We start from the raw sequence: 27,564 nt of genomic DNA, 5'->3' as shown, positions 1-27,564 counted from the left end.
TACATATTTATGCAATTCTCTTGTTGCACAAGAAAAATCGGATTTAGAAAGGTAAAAATAACCTGTGAAGAAAAACAAAAATGCAAGAAGTCCACACTCGTTTCCCAGTGTTCTTTTGCTGGGTGTAGCTGCTTCTGTACATTACTGATCAACTGGAACTGAATTGGATCCTCTTGTTGCCAAAAATAGCCACTTCCATCAGAATTGTTCCTCATATAATATTGTTGTTGAAGTGTATAATGATCTCCTGGTTCTGCTCATTTCACTCAGCATCAGTTCATGTAAGTCTCTCCAACCTTTCTGAAATCATCCTGCTGGTCATTTCTTACAGAACAATAATATTCCATAACATTCATATACCACAATTTATTCAGCCAATCTCCAATTGATGGGCATCCATTCAATTTCCAGTTTCTAGCCACTTAGTCCTTGGTCTTAGTGGAGAAGTGATGAAGGCAGGATAGCCACCACAAGGCTGGTCAAAGATGGAATGTTTCTATTTTCAGTCCTCTCAGCCTTTAAATACCTTAGTATGATTACATCATTACAGCACACTATGTGAATTAGAGAACCATCACCTCATTAATCATGTAACACCCTGCTATAAGTATCTTTGCTTCAAGTATACTTTTCTCAGAATTCCCCAATATCTGCAGTCCTCTACATACCACCTAGTGGGTCTTGATAATGGAGTATCTTTGACATCAAGAAGAATTGGATTCAAGTCCTACTTTTATTTGACCTTGAGTAAAGACAATCTCTCAGTGACCCAGACAACTTGAAGACTTTCTTAGTTGCAAAACAGCTGTTGATCTTCATTGGTGAGGATTATACCACCTAAACATAGGTCTGGACCTAAAACATGTCATTATGGAACTACCAGATCCCCAAAGAAAAAAATAAAATTTGTTTCAAGTATATGTCATATACAGGCAGCTAGATAGAGCCATAGATATAGCACTAACCCTGGAGGAAGGAGAACTTGACTTCAAATATGGCCTCAGATATTCCTTATGGGTATGACCCTAGGCAAGTCGCTTAACCCTGTTTACTTCAATTTCCTCATTTGTAAAATGAGCTGGAGAAAGAAATAGGAAATCATTCTAGTATCTTTGCCAAGAAAATCCCAAATGGGGTTATGAAGAATTGGACACAACTAACTGACCAAACCACAACCTAAATCATATATAGTATTTTCAGATATATATGCAATACTCTCTACCCTACTCCCCTACCCACCTATGGATGCAATAACCAGATACACAGTCCCTGCAATGGGGAGAACTTACCACTAGGAAACTGAGAATACATGATAAGAAAAAAAAAGTCTGAGACCATGAATTTGAATCCAAACTCTGTTTCTTAGTGTCTGTATGATTTAATACAAGTCAATAAACTGACAAGTTACCTGGTAGATAAGGTAGACCCCTTGAATAGCACATCTGATCTCAAGTCTGGTGTCAGATACATAGTAGCTTTTATGATGGCTCTCTAAATATTACCTTGTACTTTCTGTGCATTTATGTGTGTAAGATCCTTGAGGACAGGCAAAAGCTGTTTCATTTATCATACTTGTATAACTTGTATAATATGCTAATAGCCTAGCACATGTTAGATGCTTAATAAATCAATATTGATTCATTGCTTTAAATAAAACAATTCAATGATAAATGACTACTGTCAATTGAGATTTTGCTATGTATTTGAAAGGAAAGTCCATAAAGCTAATTAGTTAGTGCACGTAGATAGACTGAAGCTAGATAATAAGTTGAATTCACTATTTTGTTTCTTCTTCTTTAAAAAAAAAAAAATAAAAGTAGCATTAAGCCAGATGATGGCTAAGACAATTTCCAGGTTTAGAGTCTTATAATCCTATGGTTTAAATAAACATGGAGAGAAAATTCATGATGCCAGAATACAAAGTGAAGTATACAATTTCACTTTGGTTTTCTTGCTTTTTTGCAATATAGTTGTAACGGAAATATGTTTTACCTGATTTCACATGAATAACTGATATCACGTTGCTTACTTTCTCAGTGAGTAGGGGAGGAAGTAGAGGAAGGGAAAAAATTTGGAACAAAAAAAAAATTAATGCTAAAATAAATAAATAAATAAATAATGGTTTTTAAAAAAAACCTGGAAAAGAGATCTCCATCAAGCAATGTTAACTAGGCAAGGGAAGAAGATAACAGTTCCTTTCCTTTGATAGTCTCTGGAGAGGTTCTCTGAAGCATATTCATTTATTTAAAAGAATCTTCCTCCTTCCTTCTCCCTCCCTCTCCCTCCCTCCTTTCTTTCTCCTCCATTTCCTTCCTTCTTTCCCTTCCTCCCTCTCTCCCTTCTTTTCCCTCTCCCTTCTCTCAGGTACATAATTCCTATTATTTTTCCCTTGAAAATGTCATGATTCTGTGATGAGTTTCCAAACAATATTTCTTGTTCCAGTACAACAGATCAAAAAAAAAAACCCAAAAAGATAACTGGAGAAGAAAAGTAACTTGGAAGGAAGATATCTTTATTTTGCATTAACATATCATCTGTGTGAAGACCCAAAGATCTTGAAGTTGAGGAGATGGGACAGAAGGAAGAGAGATAGAGAGACAAAGACTCAGAAACAGAGAAAAAAAAGACTAGAATTTATCTAATTCTGACAAATGAAAACTACCTCAAGTTTCTTTTAGGACTGAGAGAAAAAGAAAATTTCTAGTTCCCCAAGCATGTTCTGGGGCAGGAAGTGATACAATTTGCATTTTGCATTACCTTTTTTGCTACTGTTGCCTTTAAGAATTGAACATCCAGATTTCCAGGTAAGATATACGGTATGGACTACTACTGACATTACTGCTATGGCTGATGGCTCTCAATCACCAAATCTCATCATCAAATCTCATCACCAAAGAGATTCTAATCCTGGAGCAGGAATTGAGATAGAAGTCACAGCAAGAAAGCATCCTAAGTGCCTAACACTACCAGCTATTGTGATTTCCTATATTGTTGAGCTAAAGACATTTCTTTCATTTCTCTTCCCATGCTTTTCTGTTATAGTCTCATCAAAAGATGGGATCTCAAACATGCTACATATTTTAATTATTTCTTTTCTATAAGCTACAGGTCTATTGTGTGTTTTAAGAATTCCTCTGCTACCCCAAAGATCTATAAGGAATAACTAAAGGAGGTTAAGAAGATGCCTGCAGAAAGAAGGCTCCATATAAGGTGACAACCAATTTCCTTTCTTTCATTTTTACCATATTCAATAAACTATATGATGGGAAAGAAACAGACAAAGAGAATGGAAGAAAGTGAGGGGAAAATGAGGAAAGGGAAAAGAAAAAGGTGAGAAGAAATGAGAAAAGAAAACAGAGAGGAGACAGGGAGAATGATAGAGCCACAGAAAAATAGAAATAGAGACAGAAAGCAACAGGAAGATAGGCAAGGCTACAAAGACAGAGAACCAAAAGAAGCTGACAGAAGAGAAGGAGAGGGTAATACTTTCAATGTGAGAAACCTATGATAGAGCGAACTTCCAGGATGAAGAGATTTAAATAACATTTTCTAGTAAAAGTCAAAGTTAGAAATGCACTGAAATGAATTTCATTTTGATCCAGAAGGAAGCCTAGGAAAAGTTTTCTATGGAAGCTATAAAGAGACCTTCAAAATAAAGAAAAGCTTTACTACTGAAAATCAGGATGTTTTTGTTTTTGTTTTGTTTTTTTCACTTAGGAAGTGGTACCTTATCCTTTAGAAATAATGACCTGAGGTTGAATGATACTTGTTAAAGAAGTTACAGAATAAATTTCTCTTCAGGTACTACTTGAACTAGATGTTCCCTGTGGTTCCATCTAAATCAGATTCTGAAGATTATAGGATCACAGATGAAGAGTTAAAATGAAATAACAAATCTCTTTATTTTAGAGAATTAATTCACTTGCCCAAGGTCACATAGGAATAAAGTGACAAAACCAGGGTTTGAAGTCAAGTCCCCAGAATACAAATCAAGCGTTTTTTCCATTGTATTATGTTGTCTCAGAAAAAGGCACTGAGAGAAAAGATTTCCTTCTAGTTTTCAATAATCTAAAATTCTATAATTTAAAGAAAGAAAGATGAAGCTTATGGAAGGTACATAAAATAGGTAAATAAGTAGATATATAGATAGATATACAGATAGATAGATAGCTAATACAAGTGACATTTCTTTGTTTTCCCAATTATATAGGAGAATTTTCTCTGATTCATTCTATATAATTACATGGGACTTCACATGATTAACAAGACATCTTTTTGAGATGAGTAGCAGGAATGAGGAATCACTAGTCATAGAAAGAAAGAAACTAACAAGTCCCCTAAAGCATGGAATCAATCCCATTACTTTAACATCATTAGCAGAAAGTAGTATTCATTTATCAAAATATTTCCTGAATAAAAATGAAACAAATAACAAAAATTGATGCTTCCTTAATGAGAATGGAAGAGTCAATAGGAAAGATATTAGCATATGGAAAATAGGACTTGCTTGAGCTTTAATGCAATCTATAGAATGAGGAATAGACAAGAACAAAAACTAACCAACAAACTTGAATCTTGATCAAAATTCTTTAGTTTTCAATTCAACATAGTTTAAGAAGCATATATTAAGTGCCTGATATGTGCTAATAGAGGTTTTTTCCCTCATTCTGTCTGTCTCATTCTTTTTCTGCTTCTGTCTCTGTTTATTTCACTGTCTGTTTTCTTGTGTTCTCTATCTCTGTCTCTCTGTTTCTCTCCCTCCCTCCACTACCTCCCTCTCTTTCCCTCTTGCTCTCACTCTTGCTTTCATAGTCTTTCATTATAATCTCCATTTCTTCCCTCTTTAGATCCCTATGTTCTATACCTTGCCTTTGGCATGGTATGGTGAGGAGAGAAACATCCTTGCTCAAGACATTACCAATTTGTAGAAGAATGTAGAAAAATATTTGGAATTTTGAATTCTTCAAATTTAAAGTCGTTTATGACTAGCTTCCCTTACACTATTCTGATCTTACACTTACACTAAGTTGTGCAGTGGATAGAGCTCTGAACCGAGTCAGGAAGATCTGAGTTCAAATCCAGCTTCAGACACTTACTAACTGTGTGAACACTCAATTTATGTTTGCCTCAGCTTTCTCATCTATAAAATGGCAATAATAAAAGAATTTACTTTGCAGGGTTGTTGTGAGGATTAAATGAGATAATTTTAAGTGTTTAACACAATATGCCTAGCCCTTAAAAATGCCACATAAATGTTAGCTATTATTATTGTGGTGATGATTGTTATCCCCAACTCCATCATGACTTCTGTAATCTCATGATTCTGACATCCTAGTCTTCTCTCAGCATCTGCAATGTCCCACCTCCAGTCATTTTTACTACTTGTTCCCTGTGCCTGGAATAGTTTCTTCTTCATCTCTGCCTACTTGCCTACTATTTCTCTACTTTCCTTCAAATCCCAACTAAAATGTTATTATCTATAGGAAGCCTTTCCCAATTCCTCTTAATTTTGGTGTTTTCTCTTGGTTGATTATTTCATATATATATAAATTACATACATATACATGTATATGTGTGTGTGTATATATGTTATATATATTCTAAGATATATATTGGATATAGCTTGTTTATTTTTTAAAAAACTGCATGTTGCTACTCTTATTAGATTCTGAATTCCTAGAGAGCAAGGAATTTGGGTTTGAGGGATTTGGGAGGAGGTGGTGGTATACATTTTATTTGTATACTTATCACAGTGCTTGATATATTGTAGGAGGTTAATAAATATTTACTGACTGACTACTTAGCAGAGAACATGTTTGATAACAGGTGTAAAATTAAATATGAATTCAAAATCTAAGACATGAATCTTGAGTGAAATGTAATCATTGGCACTTTCTTGGTAATGTTCTGCCTTTAAGTTTACAAAAAAGAGTTTTCTATCACTTAGGAAAAAATATTGCTACAAAGCTCCTAAAATCATATAACGGAAGCTCATAATTTTATATATGATCCTATTTTGTATTCTCCTTTGTAAAATGAAATGCTTGTACTACTGATGACTAAGTTTATAATAAAAAGAAAAAATGTATAATGTCTCAATTTGTAAAAAGTTTATTGTTTTTTACTCATGTCTGTATTTAATTTCTTTTCTTCATTGGCCACCCAGCTACATGAACATCCATAATATGAACAGATTTTGACTATGCCCACAATTTCTGCTTGAGAGGAGGTGCTAACTGGTAAGCTGGGGCTTTTTTCTCCCTTTCCCAGTAAGAATCATCAGTACACAGAAGCAATCAGTACAGCTACAGATGTGGTTCATCTGTTTTCCCTCCTGGCCCTTTGACAACTGACAACAAAACATTGAAACATACTTTGATACAGGTAGCCACTGTAGCAATAACAAAATGTGTTCTGTTTCATATCTGAAGGGCTGAAGTGTTTGACTCAAATAACTCCTTGCTACCTAAGGCCAGAGATACATTTTTGTTGAAAAACCAAGAAATGATCCAACCTCCTGTTTCATAGAAATTAGAAAATAACTTCAATCCATTTAAAAAGAAAAATTCACTTCCTGATTTTGCTAATGTCAGGAAATGTAAAGGTCACCTCAGGAAATTCCTTGCTTCACTCCCAAAACAATGTGATCTGGAAGGCTCATAAATCTTAAGGGACATCTGCTCTCTTATTATTTTGGATCAGCATGTAAGACAACTTATCAAGTCTCTCTCAGACATTCCTTTCTATCCCTCTATTTGGCCTCCTCTATCCCCAACCCCTCTACCATTAAAAACAAACATTCTTAATTAAATAATTTCCTTTACTTCAGTTTATAGGCCTAATAGAATAGACGCTTAGACAAAAAAGAACGTAAGAGCTGGAAGAGATCTTAAAATACGAAATGATAGACTAAAAAATGCTGAATGACTTAAAATGACCAATAAAAATAAGAGAAAACTTATAGCATAAAATTTTAAAACCTATATACAGCAGAGAATGTTAGGGATCTTAAAGACAATATCATCCAACCCCTCATTTTATCAATGAGGTTATTTGTCCATGAATATTACAGCAAACAATTGGCAGGTGACTAGAAACTGAGTCCCCTGACCACTCGGTCAATCCTCTGAAGTACAAAGCACCAAGTCTCTAGTTGAATGATGCTCTTTCTGATCTCTTCTCCTCAGATTTCAATAGTCATGCCCTGTTTTAAGGATATATCACTGACACTGATCTCTTCTTATCTGAAACTAATGAGTTTATGACAGTAGTTAAGTTAGTTAAGCAAAACAAATAGAAATCAAAAAGTACTAAAAGGAAGAGACAAAGGATCTAAAGAAAGCAAAAGGCTTTCATGGGCATTAGAAATATCATTTCATACTACCGAATGATATGCTAATTTTGAAGAAAGAAAGAAAATAAATATTAAGTGCTTAGTAGGTGCCAGGTACTGTGCTAAGCACTTTACAAATTATATTTCATTTGATCTTCACAACTTTAGGGGGTAAGTGCTAATGCTATCACCATTTTACAGTTGAGAAAACTGAGGCATACAGAAATTAAGAGATTTATCTGTGGTCATATACTTAGTAAGTACCTCAGATCTTTCTTAGTCCAGGCTTATTACTCTATCTACTATGCCATCTAGTAGCCTAATAATGTAAAGTGTTCTTATTTATTCCTTTATGAAGTAAGTTATTCAACTACTAGACAACATTGGTCATTTTCTTAAATGACTGTCTTCTTTTTCTAAACTCTTCTTGTCCTATTTAAATTTTAAAATTCCCATGCCAAACAAAGTACTCTCTGCATATAGTAGATGATGAATAAATCCTTGTTGAATGAATGGATGAATGAACAAATGAAAGAAGTCAGTATCATAAAGCCAAATTCAACTCAACATTTAGTTTGGCTCTAATTTGACCTCTCATTATTTCATTTGTGTCCTAATGTAGTCTCCAAAACTCAATTTAAAAAGGAAAACAGGTATAGAATTTCTCTTTTCTCCTACTTAATACCTCACACTGGGCTGGCACATGAATAATGCTTCTGGGTTCACCAAATCTCAAAAAAATATATTTACTCTAAAATGTTTAATAATTCATACTTCTCACTGCTTGAGACTGGTCTTATCTATCAATAATTAATATTTTACATTAATAATAACCATTACATTTGCTAGCATTTTATGATTTTCAGAGTTCTTCCAAATCCATTATTTCATTTGTTCTTTAAAATGATCCTGCAAGGTAAGAAGGACAAGAGTCATTTCCTACATTGTATATATAAAGGAACTGATGCTCAAAGATGATAAATGACTTGTTAGGACTAAGATGTTGGTATGTTTGGACATTTGCAAAATTCCTAATTCAATCTAGAAGGGGGAAAAAAAACCTTCCTAAAACTCAGCACCTATAAACCCAATATAGAAATTACAATTCACTTTTCTAAGTCTTATCACTAGTAGAGTCTAACTGATCTCTCACTATAGGTCTTTTTAAAGGCATATTTAATCAAATAATATTATATGTGTAAAGGACCTACAAGACCACCTAGAGATAGAGAGGAAGTCACATACACACACGGAGTAATGGCAGAAGAGGTAATAGAAACTGGAGAGAATATGGACAAGAATCATATAGGAGGGCAGAAAGATATAAGCTTTCATTATAATGCCTCAGTTTCCCTGAATTATTATACCCTGGATGGAATTGTTTTGGCCACCTCCCTTCCTTGTCCCAATGGGACTGAGAAAATTGGGGCCTCAAAGCTCTAGCTACTCTCACATTCCAAAAAAAAATCATAAAACTCCAGGTGGCTTATCTCAAATGCCTGGGCATTGCTCACTATCTCTTGCCCTAGACTCACCGTCTCTTGACCCCCCCCCCCTCCCATCCTATCAGGACTAAGTTATGATCCTTTCCTGGAATTTCCATTCACCCAGTATTCTGCCCTCCCCCCCCCTTGCCTTTGTTTCCCTGATAGCTATGAAGTAGGAGGGAAATTATTCCCTTTACTGAAGCTGTGCTCCCTTTAAGATTCCCTTTTTTGTGTCCCCTTTTGTAATCTCAGAGATCAGGATCTCCCAGGCTCCAAAAAGTCTACAGGCAGGGCCCATCCTCCAAGATGACAGAAGTAATACTACTCAGGGGCAAATCAACTTCCATAGAAATTCTAAATTCTCATTCAATTGAGAAATCCTGGTGATCAGCTCAGGTTGTTCTAGCCCCCCATCAGGATGCCCTTATAACAGGTTCCCTTAAACTCAACTCCTTGCAAATGGCTCAAGCAAATTGCTAAGACCCTGCCCACTGAGCATTCAACGCCAAAACTCCATTTCCCAATAGGACTCTGCCAATACAGAAGTCGGTCTCTTAGCAAACTGATTTCTATCCAACAATAAACTTTCATTTTGCAATTAATATTTCGGGGATAAGTGAATTCTTTCACTTTTAAATCTGTAGCCAATTAAAGGGGATTTTAAAATTCTCTTACTGCCACTAACCTCATCACTATCGGGAATGGAGGGATTCAGACCTCATCAACTGGCTCTATAAACCTCATCAACTGGATCTCTAAACAAAGTCTCTGGAATTAATTGCTAGCTGCCGGATGCTTTGAGACAAGAGTTCCATTCAGCCAGATAAGGGTCAGGCATCTTTTGGACATGAATCCTGTTCAACCGCTAGCCAAAATTCTCCACTAATATTAAAAACCTAATCTCTATCTTGCCTCAGTTTCTCTGAATTACATCAGGTGCATCCATGGACATAAGAGCATGGACATGAGTGGTATAGCAGGAAGAGGACTGCATTAAGAAGAAAAAGTCCTATCTTGTTTCCATCAGAGTTATGTGATCTAAATAGGTACTTTAACTCTGAATCTGGGTGCTTCCTCTGGAAAATGAGAGAAATGATACCTGCCCTGCTCGTAAATAGGAAGATGGAATCAATAAATTGTTGGCATCCCTCATCTATAAATCAGTGGTATATCATATATCTCACAAATCCCTATACCAAGGAAAGAAGAATTTCTGCTTCTCTATTGAAAAAGAGCTGCAAGCTAACCAAGTCGTAGAGTCCCTCAAAAAGACATGGAAGCCATCATTACCAGATAACTTCTTTTTTGCTGATTTAGAAAGGTATCTTTCTAAAATATTCTCTCATTCAGAAGCTGACAATTTTAAGCTCTGATGTTCACCCAGACCCTATAGTCATACTATCTATATTCAGATCACTGCAGGTCAGATGCATTCTTGGAATATAGAAAGAAAAGGGGCTAATGCAACCATCAGCACATAAGGCAATTTGGGGAGGAAAAACTGAGAGGAGATAGGAAGTGTGAGACTATCCATGTCTACCATTTTTTGAAACAATATCCATAGGACTACCACTTCTCTTGAGTTTCAAGCAGTCAGGCATTAATTGAATACTTTTTATGTGCTGCACACAGCAGGGGTTATAAAAGAACAGATTAGAACTTCAAGGAGGTTATCTGGGAAGATTAGACTCAAGCACAGGGAACACATTGCATAAAGAGGAATGTAACTAATTGCTAAATTGTGTGCAAAGACTCATAAGCATTATATTCTAGTGAAGGGGATACAAAAAGCCAAAGTAATCAAAAAAAGCTTCATAGAGGTGATGTGAGATTTGAACTCTGTTTTACAGGATGGTTATAAATTAGATGATGGTGTTTAACATATATTGGATTACTTGCCATTTAGGGGAGGGATTGAGGAGAAAGGAAGGAGAAAAAAAATTGGAACACAAGGTTTTGCAAGGGTGAATGTTGAAAATTATCTATGCATATGTTTTGAAAATAAAAGCTTTAATAAAAAATTAGATGGTGGTATAGGGGCTAGGGAAAGAATGGGGGGGAAACATGACTGAAAGTACAGAGGCAGTTCTCTGTTGCTGTTACACTATATTTTGTTGCTATTGTTCAGTCATTTTTGACTCTTCATGACTGCATTTGGGATTTTCTTAATCAAGATACTGGAGTGGTTTTCTTCTTCACTTCATTTTACAGATGAGAAAATTAAGACAAACAGGATTAAGTGACAGAGCTCAGATTTAAATGGAGAAAAAAGGAATCTTACTGACTTCAGACCCTACACTGGGTGGTTTATCTTATATTTGACTTCCAGGCCTATACACTAACCCACCTAGCTGCCCTGTGTTAATGAGATATTAACAAGATGAAACTTGGATTGAAACCCTGGTTCTTGTGCGAATCACCATTCTCTACTTTCAGAAAATGCCTTCTCTCAGTCCCTATTTCCTCATCTGTAAAATGAGATCTAGGATTAGGTGACTCTTCTTCCATATAACTTTACATCAATGAGTGACCTATTAGAACAATCTTTCCTCTTTACCCCAAAGTAATATGAAATATGAGTGTTTGGTAAAAATGGGCCAGATTCTGGGAGAGCCTCAAAAGAAAGGAAAACTTCAAATATGATGGATGGAAAATAGGGAACCAACAATATTCTTGAGGAAGGGAATGGAATGATAAAAACTGTGCCCTCTGCCTAATGAGTTGTAAAAACGGGCCAGGGGTCCTCAAACTTTTTAAACAGGGGGTCCTTTCACTGTGCCCTCTGCCTAATGAGTTGTAAACACCGGCCAGCCGTCCTCAAACTTTTTAAATAGGGGGGTCCTTTCACTGTCTCTCAGACTGTTGGAGGGCCAGATTACAAAAACTTTGTTTTGCGGGCCTTTAAATAAAGAAACTTCATAGCCCTGAGGGGGATAAACATTCTCAGCTGCCGAATCTGGCCTGCAGGCCTTAGTTTGAGGACCTCTGAGTCCCAGACCATCCTGAATTTCTCAGTTGTTCTGAAGATTTTTCAGTAAGAACAAAGTTATGTTTTCCTACTTGCTCTCTAATCACCCTTGCAACTATATATTGTATGCAAAACCTGTAACAGTAACTAAAACATTTTTTTTCCATAGCTGGCCCTGGGGGCTGAAGGTTAAGGAAGATCTGCTCTTTTAACTGAGTTTTTTTTAATTTTTCATACACCCACATCTTCCATTTCATCTATTAGAAGTTTTCCATTTTCAGCAAAGAGGCTGAGATAGTGAAGAGCTCTCAACCGGTCTCTCAAGAATACAGTCTTCTCCAAAACCGACTTCCATATCTGTCTCTCTAACCAGTACAACTACCAAAGCAATTGATTAATGCTACTACTTCTCTCAAATTCTACTAGAACTCAATGGAGTCTTCAAATGGGAGGAAGAAAGGAAAAGACAAGAGAACAGGGGTTCTCTTTTGCCTTATCTATAAAATGAGAGAATAAAAGTAATTTAACAAGGATGGAAGATGCTGAATCATTCGATATGTTGAAATCAGTTCCAACTTTATTCTTTGTGAGCTGCTAATGAATTCAGTTCTTGGAGAATGAGGAGAGTAGGTTCCCTAAAAGTCCCAGATCTGAAGAGGCTAACTTAAATCTTTAGCTACACTGTAAGCATCAGAACCACTGTTAGGCAAACATAAAGTGTCCTAAATGCCAGATGAGACATTACCTAAGTGAAAGTCACTCTGGCTTCCTCAATTCTAAAATAAGAGATGAGCACCTACTTGACAGGGTTATTGTGAAAACCAAATGAAATAAATAAAATATGTTGTAATTTTGCAAATGTCAAAAGCCTTGTATAAATGTTGGCCAGTCAGTCAAAATGCACATATCAGACCATTATTATAGGCCTGGAAGTCAAATATAAGATAAAATAAACCCTCAAGGAGCTCGCATTCTAATGGAAGAGATAAAATGTACATAACTAGTTATGTGCTTGATCTATGCAGGTAGCTGGAAGTTAAGCTCTGAAGGGAAGTCACCAGAAACTAAGAAAATCCTGAAAAGCACCGTGCAGAAGAAAGGACTTGAGATAAATGCTAAGGAAGCCAAGGAGAATGTACAAGAGAGGCATAAGGAACAGAATGGAGATGAGTTATGGAGTGACTTAGCCTAGCAGGAGAGAGGTATGTTTGTAGACTAGCAAGGTCAGTACAGCCAGATCACAGAGTACTTTAGAGTGAAATAAAGTCCAAAAAGACTAGAAAGAGAGGGGCCAGGTGAAAGACTACCTGAAATGCCAAATAATTTTATTTTTAATCCTAGACTTATGGGGAACCAGTGGACCGCATATGTGGTGTGACCACAGTCACACCAAAACTTCAGAAAAAGATGATCTTTGACAGTTGATTGCAGGATAGATTGGAGAGGAAAAATACTTGAAATGTCAAGACCAAATTGAGGGATACAGCTAATAACTGCCAAATCTAATTACCTTATCTAAATCTTTTTTTCTTCTTAATTTCCTTGTAACCTTTGACACGATTAGCATTTCTTGATACTTTCACCTGTCTTGGATTATTTCTCTCTTCTGTTTTTCTTCCTACTTGTCTGACCATTTCTTCTGATTTTGCTGAATCTTCAGATTATACCTAATTACCATGGGGGTCTCACAGGGCTCTGTGCTGAGTTCTCTTCTTCCTTTATGTTATTTCACTCAGGGATCTCATCAGTTCCCACCAATTCAATTATCATCTCTAAACAAATAATCCTCAAATCTATTAATCTAGCCCTAAATCCTTCTTCTGACCATCAGTCTTACATATAAGCACCTAACTGGATTGCCATGTACATATTGAACTCAACATGCCCAAAATACAATTTTTTATCTCTTCCTTAAAAATCCTCCTCTCTTCCTAATTTCTCTCTATCTTCCCAGATGACCTTGTGTCATCCTCAATTCTGCATTCCCCCATTCAATGATTTGCCATCGATATTTGTTTCTACTCATGCAATATCTCTCTTACACATGATCTTGAAAAAAATCTCCCAAGAAAATTTTGTACCAGAGAAATATGAATTTTTGTTTTTATGTGTGTTTACATTATTTTATTATAAAAGTGGGATTAAGTATTTGGTTATGGGCTCTGTGTCATCTGCTGGCTTTAGTGTGTCATCTGCGGATTCTGTAAAACTCCCCCAAAATTCCCATTTACTTTCTTATGCTGATCCATGATAGAATGAAACCACAATGGGGAAAGTTGTGATGTATGCTCCTTCTCTTCTCTGACATTGCCACATTCCTTGTCACACATCATGCCTGGACTATCATGATGGCCTCCAGATTGCCTCCCTCTCTATATATACACTGCACTCCAGATAATCATCCACTCAGAAATCAAACTAATCTTGCTAAAACTCAAGTCTGACAATATCACCCATGCCTCCTCCAATTCAATAAACTCCAGAATTTGGAATTCTCTACTTCTTGGCCTCTTTAACATCCTCCAAATCTCAGCTAAAATCCCACTTTAGGTAAGAAATCTTTCTTAGTCTTTCTTAATTTTGATGGCTTCCCTTTGATACTATCTCTACTTTATCAGGTATATATCTTATTTGTACATCTTTTTTTGCATGTTGTTGCCCCCATTAGATTGTGTACACTTTGAGAGTTAGTATTGTTTAATGTCTTTTGTGTATTATCAGAGCTCACCAGAGCTCATCAGTTATTGGCACATAGTATGTGCTTAATAAATGAAGTTGATTGGACTATTTTTTTTCCTGAGACAATTAGGGTGAAGTGATTTGCCCAGGGTCATACAGCTAGGAAGTATTAAGTGTCTAAGGCCAGATTTGAACTCAAATCCTCCTGACTTCAGGGCTGGTGCTCTATTTATTACACCAACTGCTGCTCCAATTGGACTATTAATAATGATAATATTTTATTATCACAGATTTATTAGTCGAATAAGCATTTATTAAGTAGCTACTGTGTACAGCACATTGTCCTATATGCTCCCCTACTATGTATTCAGCATAAGTAGATACAGAAAGTTTAGGTAAAATACACTCACAGTCCTGACTTCATGGATTCTATAGGAATTTTAAGGAGATAAGATACACACATAGGCAACTATCATACAAACAATTAAAGAGAACAAGCCTAAGGGAGGTAATAAGGTTTTGTGTGACATTTGGGGGGAAGAGTCATGACAGAGGAAGAGAATCAGATTAAGTTTCTTAAAGGATAGGTCATTTATTTTAGTTATCTTCTTATTATTTTTTGTTCAGTCATTTCAATTGTATCCAACTCTTCATAACTGTATTTGGGGTTTTCTTGGCAAAAATACTGGCATGGTTTGCCATTTCCTTCTCCAGATGAGGAAACTGAGGCTAACAAAGTAAAGTGACTTGCCCAAGGTCATATAGTTCAGAAGTATCTGAGGTCATATTTGAATTCAGGAAGATGAGTCTTCCTGATAGCACTCCCAGCATTCTATCCATTATACCACCCTACCTGCACCAGAATTTTATTCTCTACAAGCAAGGGATGAATTCACCAAGTAAAGAGCAAAGAGAAGGATATTCCTAAGACAGAGAAGCTGTCTTAGTTTGCAAGCTAAGTTACAGAGCTCCAGAATGAAACTTTGCATGGGGAACAAAGAATGAAGGTTGCTGGGAGACTCAGTCTTGAGAGCTTGAGCTAATTTCTTTCCTTCTAAAGAGAGGCAAGGCAGTATACTAGAAAGGGGATTCTCCTTATAGTCAGAGATCCTGGTCTCAAGTTCCAGCTCTGGCAACAGTTAGCTGAGGTATCATATTATCCTGGAAAGAGACCTAGATTAGAGTCAGAATAGGTCTGTGTTCAAATTACTAATTTTAAAACCTTGGCCATGTCATATTCTGAGCCTCAGTTTCTTCATCTGTAAAATGAGAATAAGACTTCTAATATATACCTTGCAGAGTTGCTGTGAAGAAAGTATTTTGTCAAACATAAAGCACTACATAAATGTGTATGTTAATTCTATTCTCCATAGTAAATTAAGCCTGTAGATGACTGAGATTGTTTGTCTATCTTTCAAAGAGACATAAGAATATTTGCTCTCTGGACTTCACAGACCTATCATAAAAAAGATTCTGGATATGAGAGTGTGTGTGTATGTGTGTGTGTATATACACACATACATACATACACATATGTATATGTGTATGTATGTATATATATACATATGTATGTATATACACACAGTTCATCAGCTGTATGTTCAGCATAAGCAGAGATAGAAATTCTATTTAGGCAAAATGTGCTCATTATCTGACTTCATGGGCTCTACAGCATGGTAAAGATGCCTACATACATATATGTGTGTATATGTATATGTGTATAATATGTATATATAATAACTATTGATATGTAGGTGTATATACATGTATACATATTATATACTATATATTTTTTAATTTGGATGCAATTGTGGTTAAATCACTTGCCCAGGATCACATAACTAGTAATTGTCTGAGGCCAGGTTTGAATGCAAGTCCTGACTCCCAAGTCAGTATTAAATCTACCTGCACCATCTAGCTACCCGTTGATATGCTATAGAAATACCCCTTAAAATGCTACAGAAATATGAGAGTCAAAGCAAGCCATTCTCCAATTGATAAATGGTCAAAGGATATGAACAGACAATTTTCAGAGGATGAAATTGAAACTATTACCACTCATATGAAAGAGTGTTCCAAATCATTATTGATCAGAGAAATGCAAATTAAGACAACTCTGAGATACCACTACACACCTGTCAGATTGGCTAAGATGACAGGAAAAAATAATGATGAATGTTGGAGGGGATGCGGGAAAACTGGGACACTAATGCATTGTTGGTGGAGTTGTGAACGAATCCAACCATTCTGGAGAGCAATCTGGAATTATGCCCAAAAAATTATCAAACTGTGCATACCTTTTGATCCAGCAGTGTTTCTATTGGGCTTATATCCCAAAGAAATACTAAAGAAGGGAAAGGGACCTGTATGTGCCAAAATGTTTGTAGCAGCCCTGTTTGTAGTGGCCAGAAACTGGAAAATGAATGGATGCCCATCAATTGGAAAATGGCTGGGTAAATTGTGGTATATGAATGTTATGGAATATTATTGTTCTGTAAGAAATGACCAGCAGGATGAATACAGAGAGGACTGGCGAGACTTACATGAACTGATGCTAAGTGAAATGAGCAGAACCAGAAGATCATTATACACTTCGACAACGATATTGTATGAGGACATATTTTGATGGAAGTGGATTTCTTTGACAAAGAGACCTGAGTTTCAATTGATAAATGACGGACAAAAGCAGCTACACCCAAAGAAAGAACACTGGGAAACGAATGTGAACTATCTGCATTTTTGTTTTTCTTCCCGGGTTATTTATACCTTCTGAATCCAATTCTCCCTATGCAATAAGAGAACTGTTCGGTTCTGCAAACATATATTGTATTAGGATATACTGCAACATATCCAACATATAAAGGACTGCTTGCCATCTAGGGGAGGGGGTGGAGGGAGGGAGGGGAAAAAAAAATCGGAACAGAAACGAGTGTCAATATAAAGTAATTATTAAATAAAAAATTAAAAAAATATATTAAAAAAAAAGGAAAAAAGAAATATGAGAGTCAGCATGGCATCATGGAGTGCCCACCTCCACATCAAAAAGTCCCAGATTCAAGTCCAGCCTGACAAATGACCTTATTATTTATAAACACCTTTCAAAGACTCTTTAAGTTGCAGAGAAAGGGCTTGTCTGAGAAGAAAGAGTTCCTTACTAGAGTTATTTACACCAAAGGAATTGCAGGGGCCAGTCCAAAATTCAAAGAAAGCAAATGTGAACTCAATCTAAATTGGGTTTAAGCCTCTGAGTAGACCTTGGGAAAGTAGGAACACCTATTAGGTATTTTCTAGACAAAAATCACCTAGAAATGGAATAGAGAGGAGGTGATGGAAACAATATATCACTAAGCCATATTTGAAACTATCAGGCAATTATTCTAATTCTTAATGTAATTCTAGGAATAGAAAAACTCAAGAGTCTCAATTGGTTGATTAAAAGTAAATCCAAAACTAACTGTCCAAATTTGCCCTACATATATACCTGATGTTTACCTGACCTAAAATTAAATTTCATATACATTTGAAACTTGGCAATGAAGTGAGGAAAATGGAATTCCAAAGTTTAAATAATGCTATTTTAGCTAATTGCAATTTATTTTCAAAATATGAGTATCTCAGTATAATGAATGTCAAGTGACTCCTTTTGTTCACATCAATAAAGAAAAAAAGAATACAAACTATAAGCTTCTAGAACAATCTGAGGTAGACAGAAACACATTCTCCATGAAACATTCATCATATATCAACTCCATGCAAGTATTGGTTGTTCTTCACCTGAGGATCATGAACTTAGGTAGGCTTCTTTTTTAATGTTGGACAATTGTATTTCCATATAATTGGTTTCCTTTGTAATCCTATATAATTTGTTTTCTGCATTTAAACAATATTATTCTGAAAAGGAGCCCATAGGCTTCACCAGACTGCCAAAGAGAGAGGTCCATGACACAAAAAGGATTAATAATCCCTGCATTATAATTGAGTAAAACATTCTTTGCCCAGTGAAGTATTTCTGCATTATCTGACAAAAGGACATTAATTATATAGATATTTGTCATGTCATTCCTTTGTCATGCCAGTGTGGCAAGTACTAACTGGTATTCACAGGCCTTATTAAGTATAGAAAAATGTGACAGTATTGCTACTTAATTTGGTTAATAGCAGACTCCCTCTAGAGCAGACAGATTTGTTTAGGTGACTTTTCGGTCAGTTAGTTTACTAGCCAATGGTATTTGTTGAGATATTGTCAGCTAGTTTATTGGCCAATAATATTTGTGACATATTATTCTAGAACATTAGACTTAACCTAAACCTAGAAATTTTTTTAGAACTCTAATAGAATTTCATAATTAGACTAGATTTTAAATATCAATTAATCTAATCCCTTCACTTTGTAAATGGGAAAACTAAATCCCAGAGAAGGAAAGGAATTGACTCATAGCAAATTAGTAAATGAGCAATACTAGAACTCTTATCTTCTGACTCAGTACAGTAATGTGGAACACAGGACACCCCTTCCTATTCTTTCAAAAGTCTCAGAAGGTTTTTCCCTATTCTTTTTTATAGCTTGGAAACTGAAAGGGATTTTAGAAAATATTTAGTCAATCCATCTTATTTTTCAACTGAGGATACTGAGATTCAGAGAGATTCAGTGATTTATCCAAGATCACATAGAGTAACAGAGGTGGAATTAAAACTCAGATCCTCTCATTCCAGATGCAAGACTCTTCTCCAGTATTCCAAACTGCCTTTCAAAAAAGAAATTCTACAAATATAGAGATAGAGACAGATAACTATATACATATAGATACATAATAATAGTCATATAGATAGCTATATACACACTTATAACTATTTTATACATACATATATATGTATATGTATATATATATATATACTTGTAGCTATATACATAGAGATAAATGATAGATACATAGATATAAGGAGAGAAATAGAGAGAGATGCTCACTTTTAGACATATTAAATTTAGTAAAACTAATTCATTGAAGTTATAGAAGGACAAACTTTATGCCTAAAAAGAACCTTAGAAACCATCTCATTTTACCCAAATAATTTTATAGATGAGGAAACTGAGGCCCAGTGAGGAGAAATAACTTGCCAGAGAGCCTCTCCACTGGGAAATCCAGTCTTCCTGACCCCCAAACAGATGTGGGCTTTCTAGGTAGACAACTCTTTTAAGTGGAGATCACTGTGCAGAAATGACTCTCTGGAAGAAGAAAGCATTAGCTGAAGCACTAAGCTGCCACCACCGGTGACTGTAAGTGAAACATAAGTCACTCCACACAACTTCATACACATACAGAGCTGGGGGTGAGGTTGCTTCCCACTCGCCTTCTGACATCAGACCCTTTCGATGTAGCTCACAGGACGACCAGCAACAAAATCCTTGGCGAGAAAATGAATCTCTTTCTCCCATCGCCTGCAGCCTTTCACATCACGCCCCCAGAGAAATCTTTCTTCATCCGACAAACAGTGAAGATTTTTTTCCAGGTCACATGATCCAGGATGGAGGGGGAAAATCCTACTTGGAACAGAGATGGCCTGTGAGTCTCAACAGATCAAGGACGATAAGGTGTGAGGTGGAGGTGGGGGGATTATATAAAGAATGTCCTCTGTACCACGGCAAACATCCCTCCACCAACTGAATGCTTCTCTTGAGGCAGCCATGAATGTGTCTGAAGGCACAGTCACAAGCCAGCTCAGGGCCACTAGCCGGACTTATTTTTATTTCACCACAGCCACCCTGGTTCTGTGTCTCATCTTTACTCTGGCGACTATAATGGTCTTAGTAGTTCAGAAGAAGGTAAGTCAATGGCATCCTCTCCCCCTTCCTGTCTTAACTTTTGTTGTGTTTTGTTGTGCTTTTGTTCTTCCTGGAGGTATTCTTTGAAAAAAAAAAAAACAATAAATTATTTGAGATAAATAGTAACAATTCAGAAAGAAAAGAGGAACCAGATTCTAGCTAAATTGTTTGTTTGGCTGAGGCACATTTTTTCGGGTACTTCCTCAAATGTTTCAGAAAGTTAAGGGAGAAGAGCCCACAAACAACAAGTGCATGGTGGAAGTGAGGTTGCAAGGCAGGTTTTTAAAAAGGTCCAAACACAGAACTCATATCATGGCAGGAAGCAATGAGTGTAGTCAATACGATATCATAATCAACTTGTTTTCTGTTCCAAAGACTTGGCCCTCAAGTTCAAAATAAGTCCATTAAATTTAAATGTTCCAAATATTAAATCCAAAAGTTGATTACTTTCTAAGAACATAAACCAAGAGTGAATTGTCATGGCAAAAATTCCAATTACTCCCATTTCTCTGTCATATTAAGGGATTTTCTTCATCATAACTCTGTGAGAAAAGCAGCATAGATATTGTTGGGTTTCCCTCCCTACTTTACTGATAAGAACCTATTGATAAGGAAGGATAGGCAAAGACACCCTTCAGAACTGGTTTTACATGAATGCTCCAGTATTGGACCATCATAGAGAAAGAAGGGACTATCTGGAAGGCTCATTTTCAGGTCCATCCTTGAAAACTCTCCCACCCTCCCCAGGACATCCAATCCACTCACCCAGTCCCAAGAAAGTGCTTCTCATCACAAAGTAGGTAGAATGTTCCCTCAAGACTTCTTCAAAACATTACAATGATCAATGGTGATAATGGAAGTTATACTATGTATTGATACTACTACTATGCAACTTGAAGGCTTAAATGACCTCGACATAATTATTTTAGTTTTCCTATACTTAGAACAGAAAATGTTGAAGCCAGAAAAAATTTTGAAAAATGGAATGTTCGAAATTCAAAATATACAGACTGGAAAGGACATTAAAGATTATTTGGTTCAATCTTCTCATTTTATAGATTATAAAACGGGAAGGACAGATACTAAAAACAACTTGCCGAGGTCAAATCACTTAATTGTGTAAAAAACAGGATTATAACCGGGATCTCCTGGCTAAGTACAGAACTCTTATTTCATTTCAATCAAAGACACTAAGACTCCTACATTTAACATGTAGGTAACCATGTACAAATTACTTAGTTTCTTGGAGCCTCTCTCTTCTCATCTACAAAACAGGAATCATAGAGAACTTAGAAGTCATCAAGTCTCATACATATATTTAAAGAGAAATCCCCCTCCCCTCTGAGGAAAAGAAATATTTGCTTTACCTACTAACAGGGCTTTGAGAAAAGGAATTTGTAAACCCTAGTATGTTACAAAACTGTGATATACAAAACAGAATTACTAATATTATTATGGAATTATAAAATCTACAAGCATTTAATAAGCTCCTACTATGTGTCAGAACACACTGTGCCAGTAAGTGAAACAACAAAGGCTAAAGTTAAACAGTCATATATATATATTACATACATACCAAAAAAAAGTGATTGGGGTGGGGGTGGGGAGGCAACTAATCACTAAAGTAGCCAATAAAGTAAGCATTGATATTAACAACAGAGGAAAAATCAGAAAGAAAAAATTACAAACTATAAGTCCAAAGCATGATTCTTGTAAGAGAATCTTCCTAAATATATTTCCTTAGTATTGATAAAACTAAAAATCAAGCAAATCCCAGGGATAGTTATCATAACTTGCTTCATAGCTTATTATTTTAAAATGCTATTGAATTATTCAGAATCTTATGAAATATTCTATTTTTATTGAGCAGAACATAAAATACAAGTGGCCAGACATTTCATGTTCTTTCAAGACAGGACTAAAAGTTTCTTAAAAATCAACTGCCTGTGGCCAAACATTATTCTAAGTTTTTGAGAGTTAAAAGCCCAAGTTAGATATAAAAACTTATTTCAATAAATGATTTTGATGTATCTGATTTTGTTAAAGGATGTAGTCAATCCCCAAAAAAGGTTAGATCCTAATCTGTGAGGAAATGACACATTAGTGTTTACTTTTAAAGCTGTTTTCTTGTACAAGTTATTGATGAATAGTGGAATAATTAATGTCTATTTTCATCAATGAAAATCAATGGTCACAAAAAGTTGAAGCAATCCTTAAGAAGTTCTTTTCCAATAGATCACATGCATTACATACATACAATCAGTTATATTTTACTAATAGGTCCCAGATATTGTAACATATAACAATGTAAACAAACAGGTAGTTTTCAAGAGAAAACTTCTAGTTGAGGATATAGGTATTTAAATGGGACAATGTCCCCAAATAATCCTGGTGTGGCATCATTCCTGAGCCTGCCTCTCTGCTCCTCCCTTTGTCTCTCCCACTCTGTGTGTATGTATATATGTATGTATGTGTATACTCATATACATGTACATATATACATACACACATATATAAGTGTGTATATGTATTATTTATATACACAATGCATATAATACATATGTGTACATGAGTATATATACAGACTACATTTTTATACATGTATATGTATAAATATATGCATAGGTATATATATGTATACATATGCACATATATACATACATACATACACACGTGTGTGTGTGTGTGTGTGTGTGTGTTTATACACACAGGAAGCCTGGCTTTTAGAAAAATCAGAAGAAGATAGAGAGAAATCACGGATATATAGCTATAAATAATCTGAAAAATATTCTCAGCTTAGAGTCTAAGTTCATAGGAACTTAAAAAAAAAAAGATAGAGCTGAAAGAGACCTTAGAAGATATGTAAGAATATAGAATGTTGGAACTGGAAAGAACCCTAGAATGTAGAATTTTAAGAACTAGAAGGAAAGTTGGAATCGAATTTTTAGAGCTAGAAGGGACCTTAAAATATAGAATATTAAAGATGGAAGGGACTTTAGAACATGGAATGTTAGGATAGGAAGAAATCTTAAAGATTCAACTTGATAATTTTATAGATGTAGAAAGTGGAGATCATGAATTAATACAATATTTAATAGCAAAAAGAGAACTACATCTTAAATCACCTAATCTAGTTTGGCATTCTTTATACTACATTGGGAATTCTCATTCAAATCTATTGAAACTTTAGTTTTTCTATTTGCTTCAATACAGATATTTACTGAATATGATTATCTTATTTCCCAAAAAGCAAAGTAGTAGAAAGGTCTTTAAATTAAGCCTTGTGCTCTCTGTTTTTTAAGCTTACTTTTCTATTTGGAAGTATAAATGCATTAGAAAAAAATGATTATATGACTGAACAAATTTTTATTTCCTTCCCAGAGACATGTCAGGCAGCTGCTTAGCTGAAGGACTCTTATAAGGACAATGCAATAAAGTCCTGGCAAACTTGAAATGCTCATTCAGATGCTTATAAACCAACAGAGGAAAAAATAGGTTATACATATGCCTAATTGTAGAGATCATGTGTATAGGTAACAATACCCTCAACAATGTATGTAGGGAGTCAAATTCACACTAATTTCCTGAGAGATTCAAAGGAATGAGAAATCTGCAATATGAACTAGAGAGTTCAGGGAAAGCTATATAGAGGGAATTAAAACTTGAAATCACAGTTTTTGAATAAGCTTTCAAAAAAATGTAATCATAGGTAACTGACCAATGGCGTATTCATTAATATATATATATATATATATGTGTGTGTGTGTGTGTGTGTGTGTGTGTGTGTGTGTGTGTGTATTCAGAACAAGGGAGGGAATACTATAAACGAAATGTATAGTAAAAATTTTATGAACATAAACTGGACTACTAGTATTAAAATGTATTGCACTATATTCTCCTCTTTGAGGAAGAGGCTTAGATAGAGAGATTACTATTTGGGTAGACTTTGTTTTTATTTTGTCTAGAGAGACTAGTGGAAGTGAATATAATCCCTACAATGAACCCACCAATGAATCTACCTTAAGAAGAGATCTAACCTCGGCTATGTAGATAGTGACTCCTGTCTAACTTATCCTCAATTCAAGTTTATGCCATGTTACAACATGTAACTTGGAAAAGGAATGATCTTCACGAATTAGGACCCCAAAACTGCTTTGTATGTCCTCAGCTGGTTTCAGCTGAGCACCTATTTCTGGATCCCTGGATAGGGATGGGGAGGGGGTCATATGATGGGAAAAGACTACTAATTTTCTAGAAGTATGACTATTTGCAAGAAAGAAGTTGTATGGAGAGGAGGTGGGGAGGGAGATTGAGATTGACCCAGACAAATATGGAAAGGAGAGAGGCAGAAATATTGACCCAGAGAAAGAGATTGCTATAAACAGGAAGTTTAAGTTGGAGGAAAAAAAAAAGAAATATTGGCAGAAAGGCAGTCAATTACAAAAAGCCAGAGCAATTACTAGCAAAAGACAGAGAGAAACCAATCTCCTAATGAGAGAGACATATAGTGTTTTAAGGAAGGAAACATAGACAGGTCTGGAGACCTAAATTCAAATTATAATAATTTTCATTTAAGATTACTTTTACTTAAGGTTTACAAAGCACTTTCCTGAGGAAAACACTGAGGCCAGTAGTATACAGTGTAAGTATTCTCATTCTTATTTTATAGACAGGGAAATTGAGGTTCAAACAGATTTAAGTGGTTTGTTCAGGGTCATACAGTATTTTTAGACCCAGAGCTCCTAATTTCAAACTCCTTTGTTCTTTTCTCCTAACTTAGTAAATAAGCTGTCTCTTCTTTTCTCTAGACCTCAGTATCCTTCTCTGTAAAATCAAGGGATGAGCTGGATAGTCTCTAAAGACACTGCCAAAGTTATCCTATGCTTCTTTCTATCATCTAGGACATTACTTGAATGGAGTAAAAGAATGGACAACAATTAGCTGCTGACAGGGAGAACATTCCTTTTACCTTGGACAGTACATGCTAGGGCCGTGGCTGGAACAATGGAACCATTGCTACATGGTTCCTAGGGTGCCCTTAGAGATGTCATGATACACTAAAGAAATGCATTGTCCTCCTATAAATGCAGATAGGCTCTTCCTATATTTGCTCCACGGCTTTTGTTTGGGCCAGAAGAAGAAAGGATTATTATTAGAGTAAAGGGGAAAGGGCAAGGAGGCAGAAAGGTATTGGTTTTCTTGTTTTCATTTAGACTGGGTTTTAAATACTGATTTTAGACAACTTTTTTTTTTGGTATAATTCAGTTAGTGGTTTCTCTCAAAACTAATTCAAGTCACTTTGGTCACAGAGGGCTGAATTCATTCATCATGGAGATCCCAAACTGTCTTATAATAATTGGTGTGCTGCTCTTGCTCCAGTGCTATTTTCTTTACATCACATTTTCACAACATTTTTCAGTGATACTAACTATATCCCACATAGAATAAGCATCAATTGTTAGACCATGGGTTCCAAACACAGATTTTTCTTTTTGGAAGAAACTAGGCTCTTAAAAAATCATATTGACATATCAAAGTACAAACCTAAACTTGATAGTATTTCATCTCTTAAATTGGAATAATAATTGCACCTTCTTCATACAATTGAGAGGATCAAATGACATAATGCATAGAAAGCACTTTGTAAATCTTAAAAGACAAAGTAAATATTATTGTTGTTGTTGTTGTTGTCATTGTTATTAGGAAAGAGATTGAGTCAATTTTTTCTGTGATATCTCCTATAATCAATAGTTCTATTTGATAATCTGATTCAATTCGCATCCAAAAAAAAGGAAGCACTTGAATCTAATTGCTTCTTTCTGCAATTGGAGGTATTGAGCCAACTATTACAGTATCTCTGCTATATCCTAAAAAAGAGACTTATCACTAAAAAGTAACTTTAAAGTCTTTCAAGTGACTAAAGCCTATATAAATAGAGTTGGAACATATCTTCATCTAGTTCAACTCTCATTTTTTAAATTGAGGAAATGGAGGCCTAAAGAACTTAAATGGTTGGATCAAAGTCACATAGGCAGGAAGTAGTAGATTCAGAATTTGAATTGAGATTCTCTGACTCTTATGGACAAAAATGGCAAGAGGAGCAGGCAGGAAACAGGCTTTGTTCAGGGTACCTGTTTTCTAGAGAATACAGCCTTACCAAGTAGGAGTTGGGGGTTAAGGTTTCTGCAGGAATAGAGCCACCTAGCTATGGGACTGGACAAGGAAGTAGGAGTAATCACAACACATGATACTGGAGTACTCTCAATCAGAAGTCTGGCAATAAAGGAGAAAATATTTCCCCTTGCTTTGCCTTCCTATGTGGAGACCCTGGGAAAAGCTCCATTTGCCATCTGGGAGTTACAATCCTGTTGTCTTACATTAGATTTCAGAATAATATTTGAAGGGAAGCCACATAGGGAATCTTGATACAATAAATTTTGAGCATCATTTTGTGTAGTCCAAAGGTGTGAATGAAATACATTACTAAGACAAAAATGACCTATCCTAGTGATTGCTCTGACTCTAATACACTTTATAATCCTGGGTAAACTATCTCCTTTCTCTGGAGCTTGGTTTCATCATTGAAAAAATGAGGGGTTTAAACTAAACAAATGCAAAAGTTTTGCTTTACTTCATTTTTAGTAAGTTTAAATAGTCTATCTGTTAGGTTCTAAGGTCCATTCCATTTCTAGATATTCATAATTCTAGAATTCTTCACTACTGTGATAAAACATGGGTATTGAACACCAAAATAAAAGTCTTAATTCATCCCTTCATTTATATTAGAAGTGGCTAAGTGACTCAGTGGATAGATTAATGAGCCTGAAGTTAGAAAGTCCTGAATTCAAATCCAGTCTCAGATACTCAGAGCTGTGTGACTCTGGACAAGTCATTTAACCTCTGATTCAGTTTCCTCATTTGTAAAATGAGGATAATAATATCTCCTATATTACAGCATAGTTGTAAGGATCAGATGATGTAATACTGACAAATTACATATGTGCCTGGCACATAATAGGTACCTAACAAATGCCCGTTTCCTTCCTCCTTCCCTGAAGATCTTACCTCAAAAGTTTACACTGTAATCATGGAAAATCACATCATCTCCCTAAGGCTTTGTTTGTTCATCTGTAAAACTGGGGGGGGGGGGGAGGGAAGGGAGGGGACTACTTGCACTACAATTTCACAGTTTTGTAAGGCTCTTGTAAGGACTTATAGATCCAGGACTAACATAGAACTTAAAGGATTATATTACTGTGAATTGTTATTATCTTCA

General features: G+C 35.6%; 1 protein-coding gene across 1 annotated transcript in view; it reads left to right on the top strand.

Annotated features, from left to right (window-relative positions):
* Window positions 1-19,613: 19,613 nt before the first annotated feature.
* TNFSF8 (TNF superfamily member 8) overlaps window positions 19,614-27,564 on the top strand; it is a 42,333-nt gene continuing 34,382 nt past the window's right edge. Inside the window, exon 1 of the mRNA XM_051979513.1 lies at window positions 19,614-20,288. Within this exon, the coding sequence (XP_051835473.1) occupies window positions 20,091-20,288 (198 nt within the window). The 5' untranslated portion in view covers window positions 19,614-20,090. The remainder of the gene's footprint in view (window positions 20,289-27,564) is intronic.

This window comes from Antechinus flavipes, chromosome 2 (assembly GCF_016432865.1).
Source record: "Antechinus flavipes isolate AdamAnt ecotype Samford, QLD, Australia chromosome 2, AdamAnt_v2, whole genome shotgun sequence".
NCBI classification, from domain to species: Eukaryota; Metazoa; Chordata; class Mammalia; order Dasyuromorphia; family Dasyuridae; genus Antechinus; species Antechinus flavipes.
The sequence above is the reverse complement of the archived record's forward strand: the minus strand, read 5'-3'. Positions and strand labels throughout refer to the sequence as shown.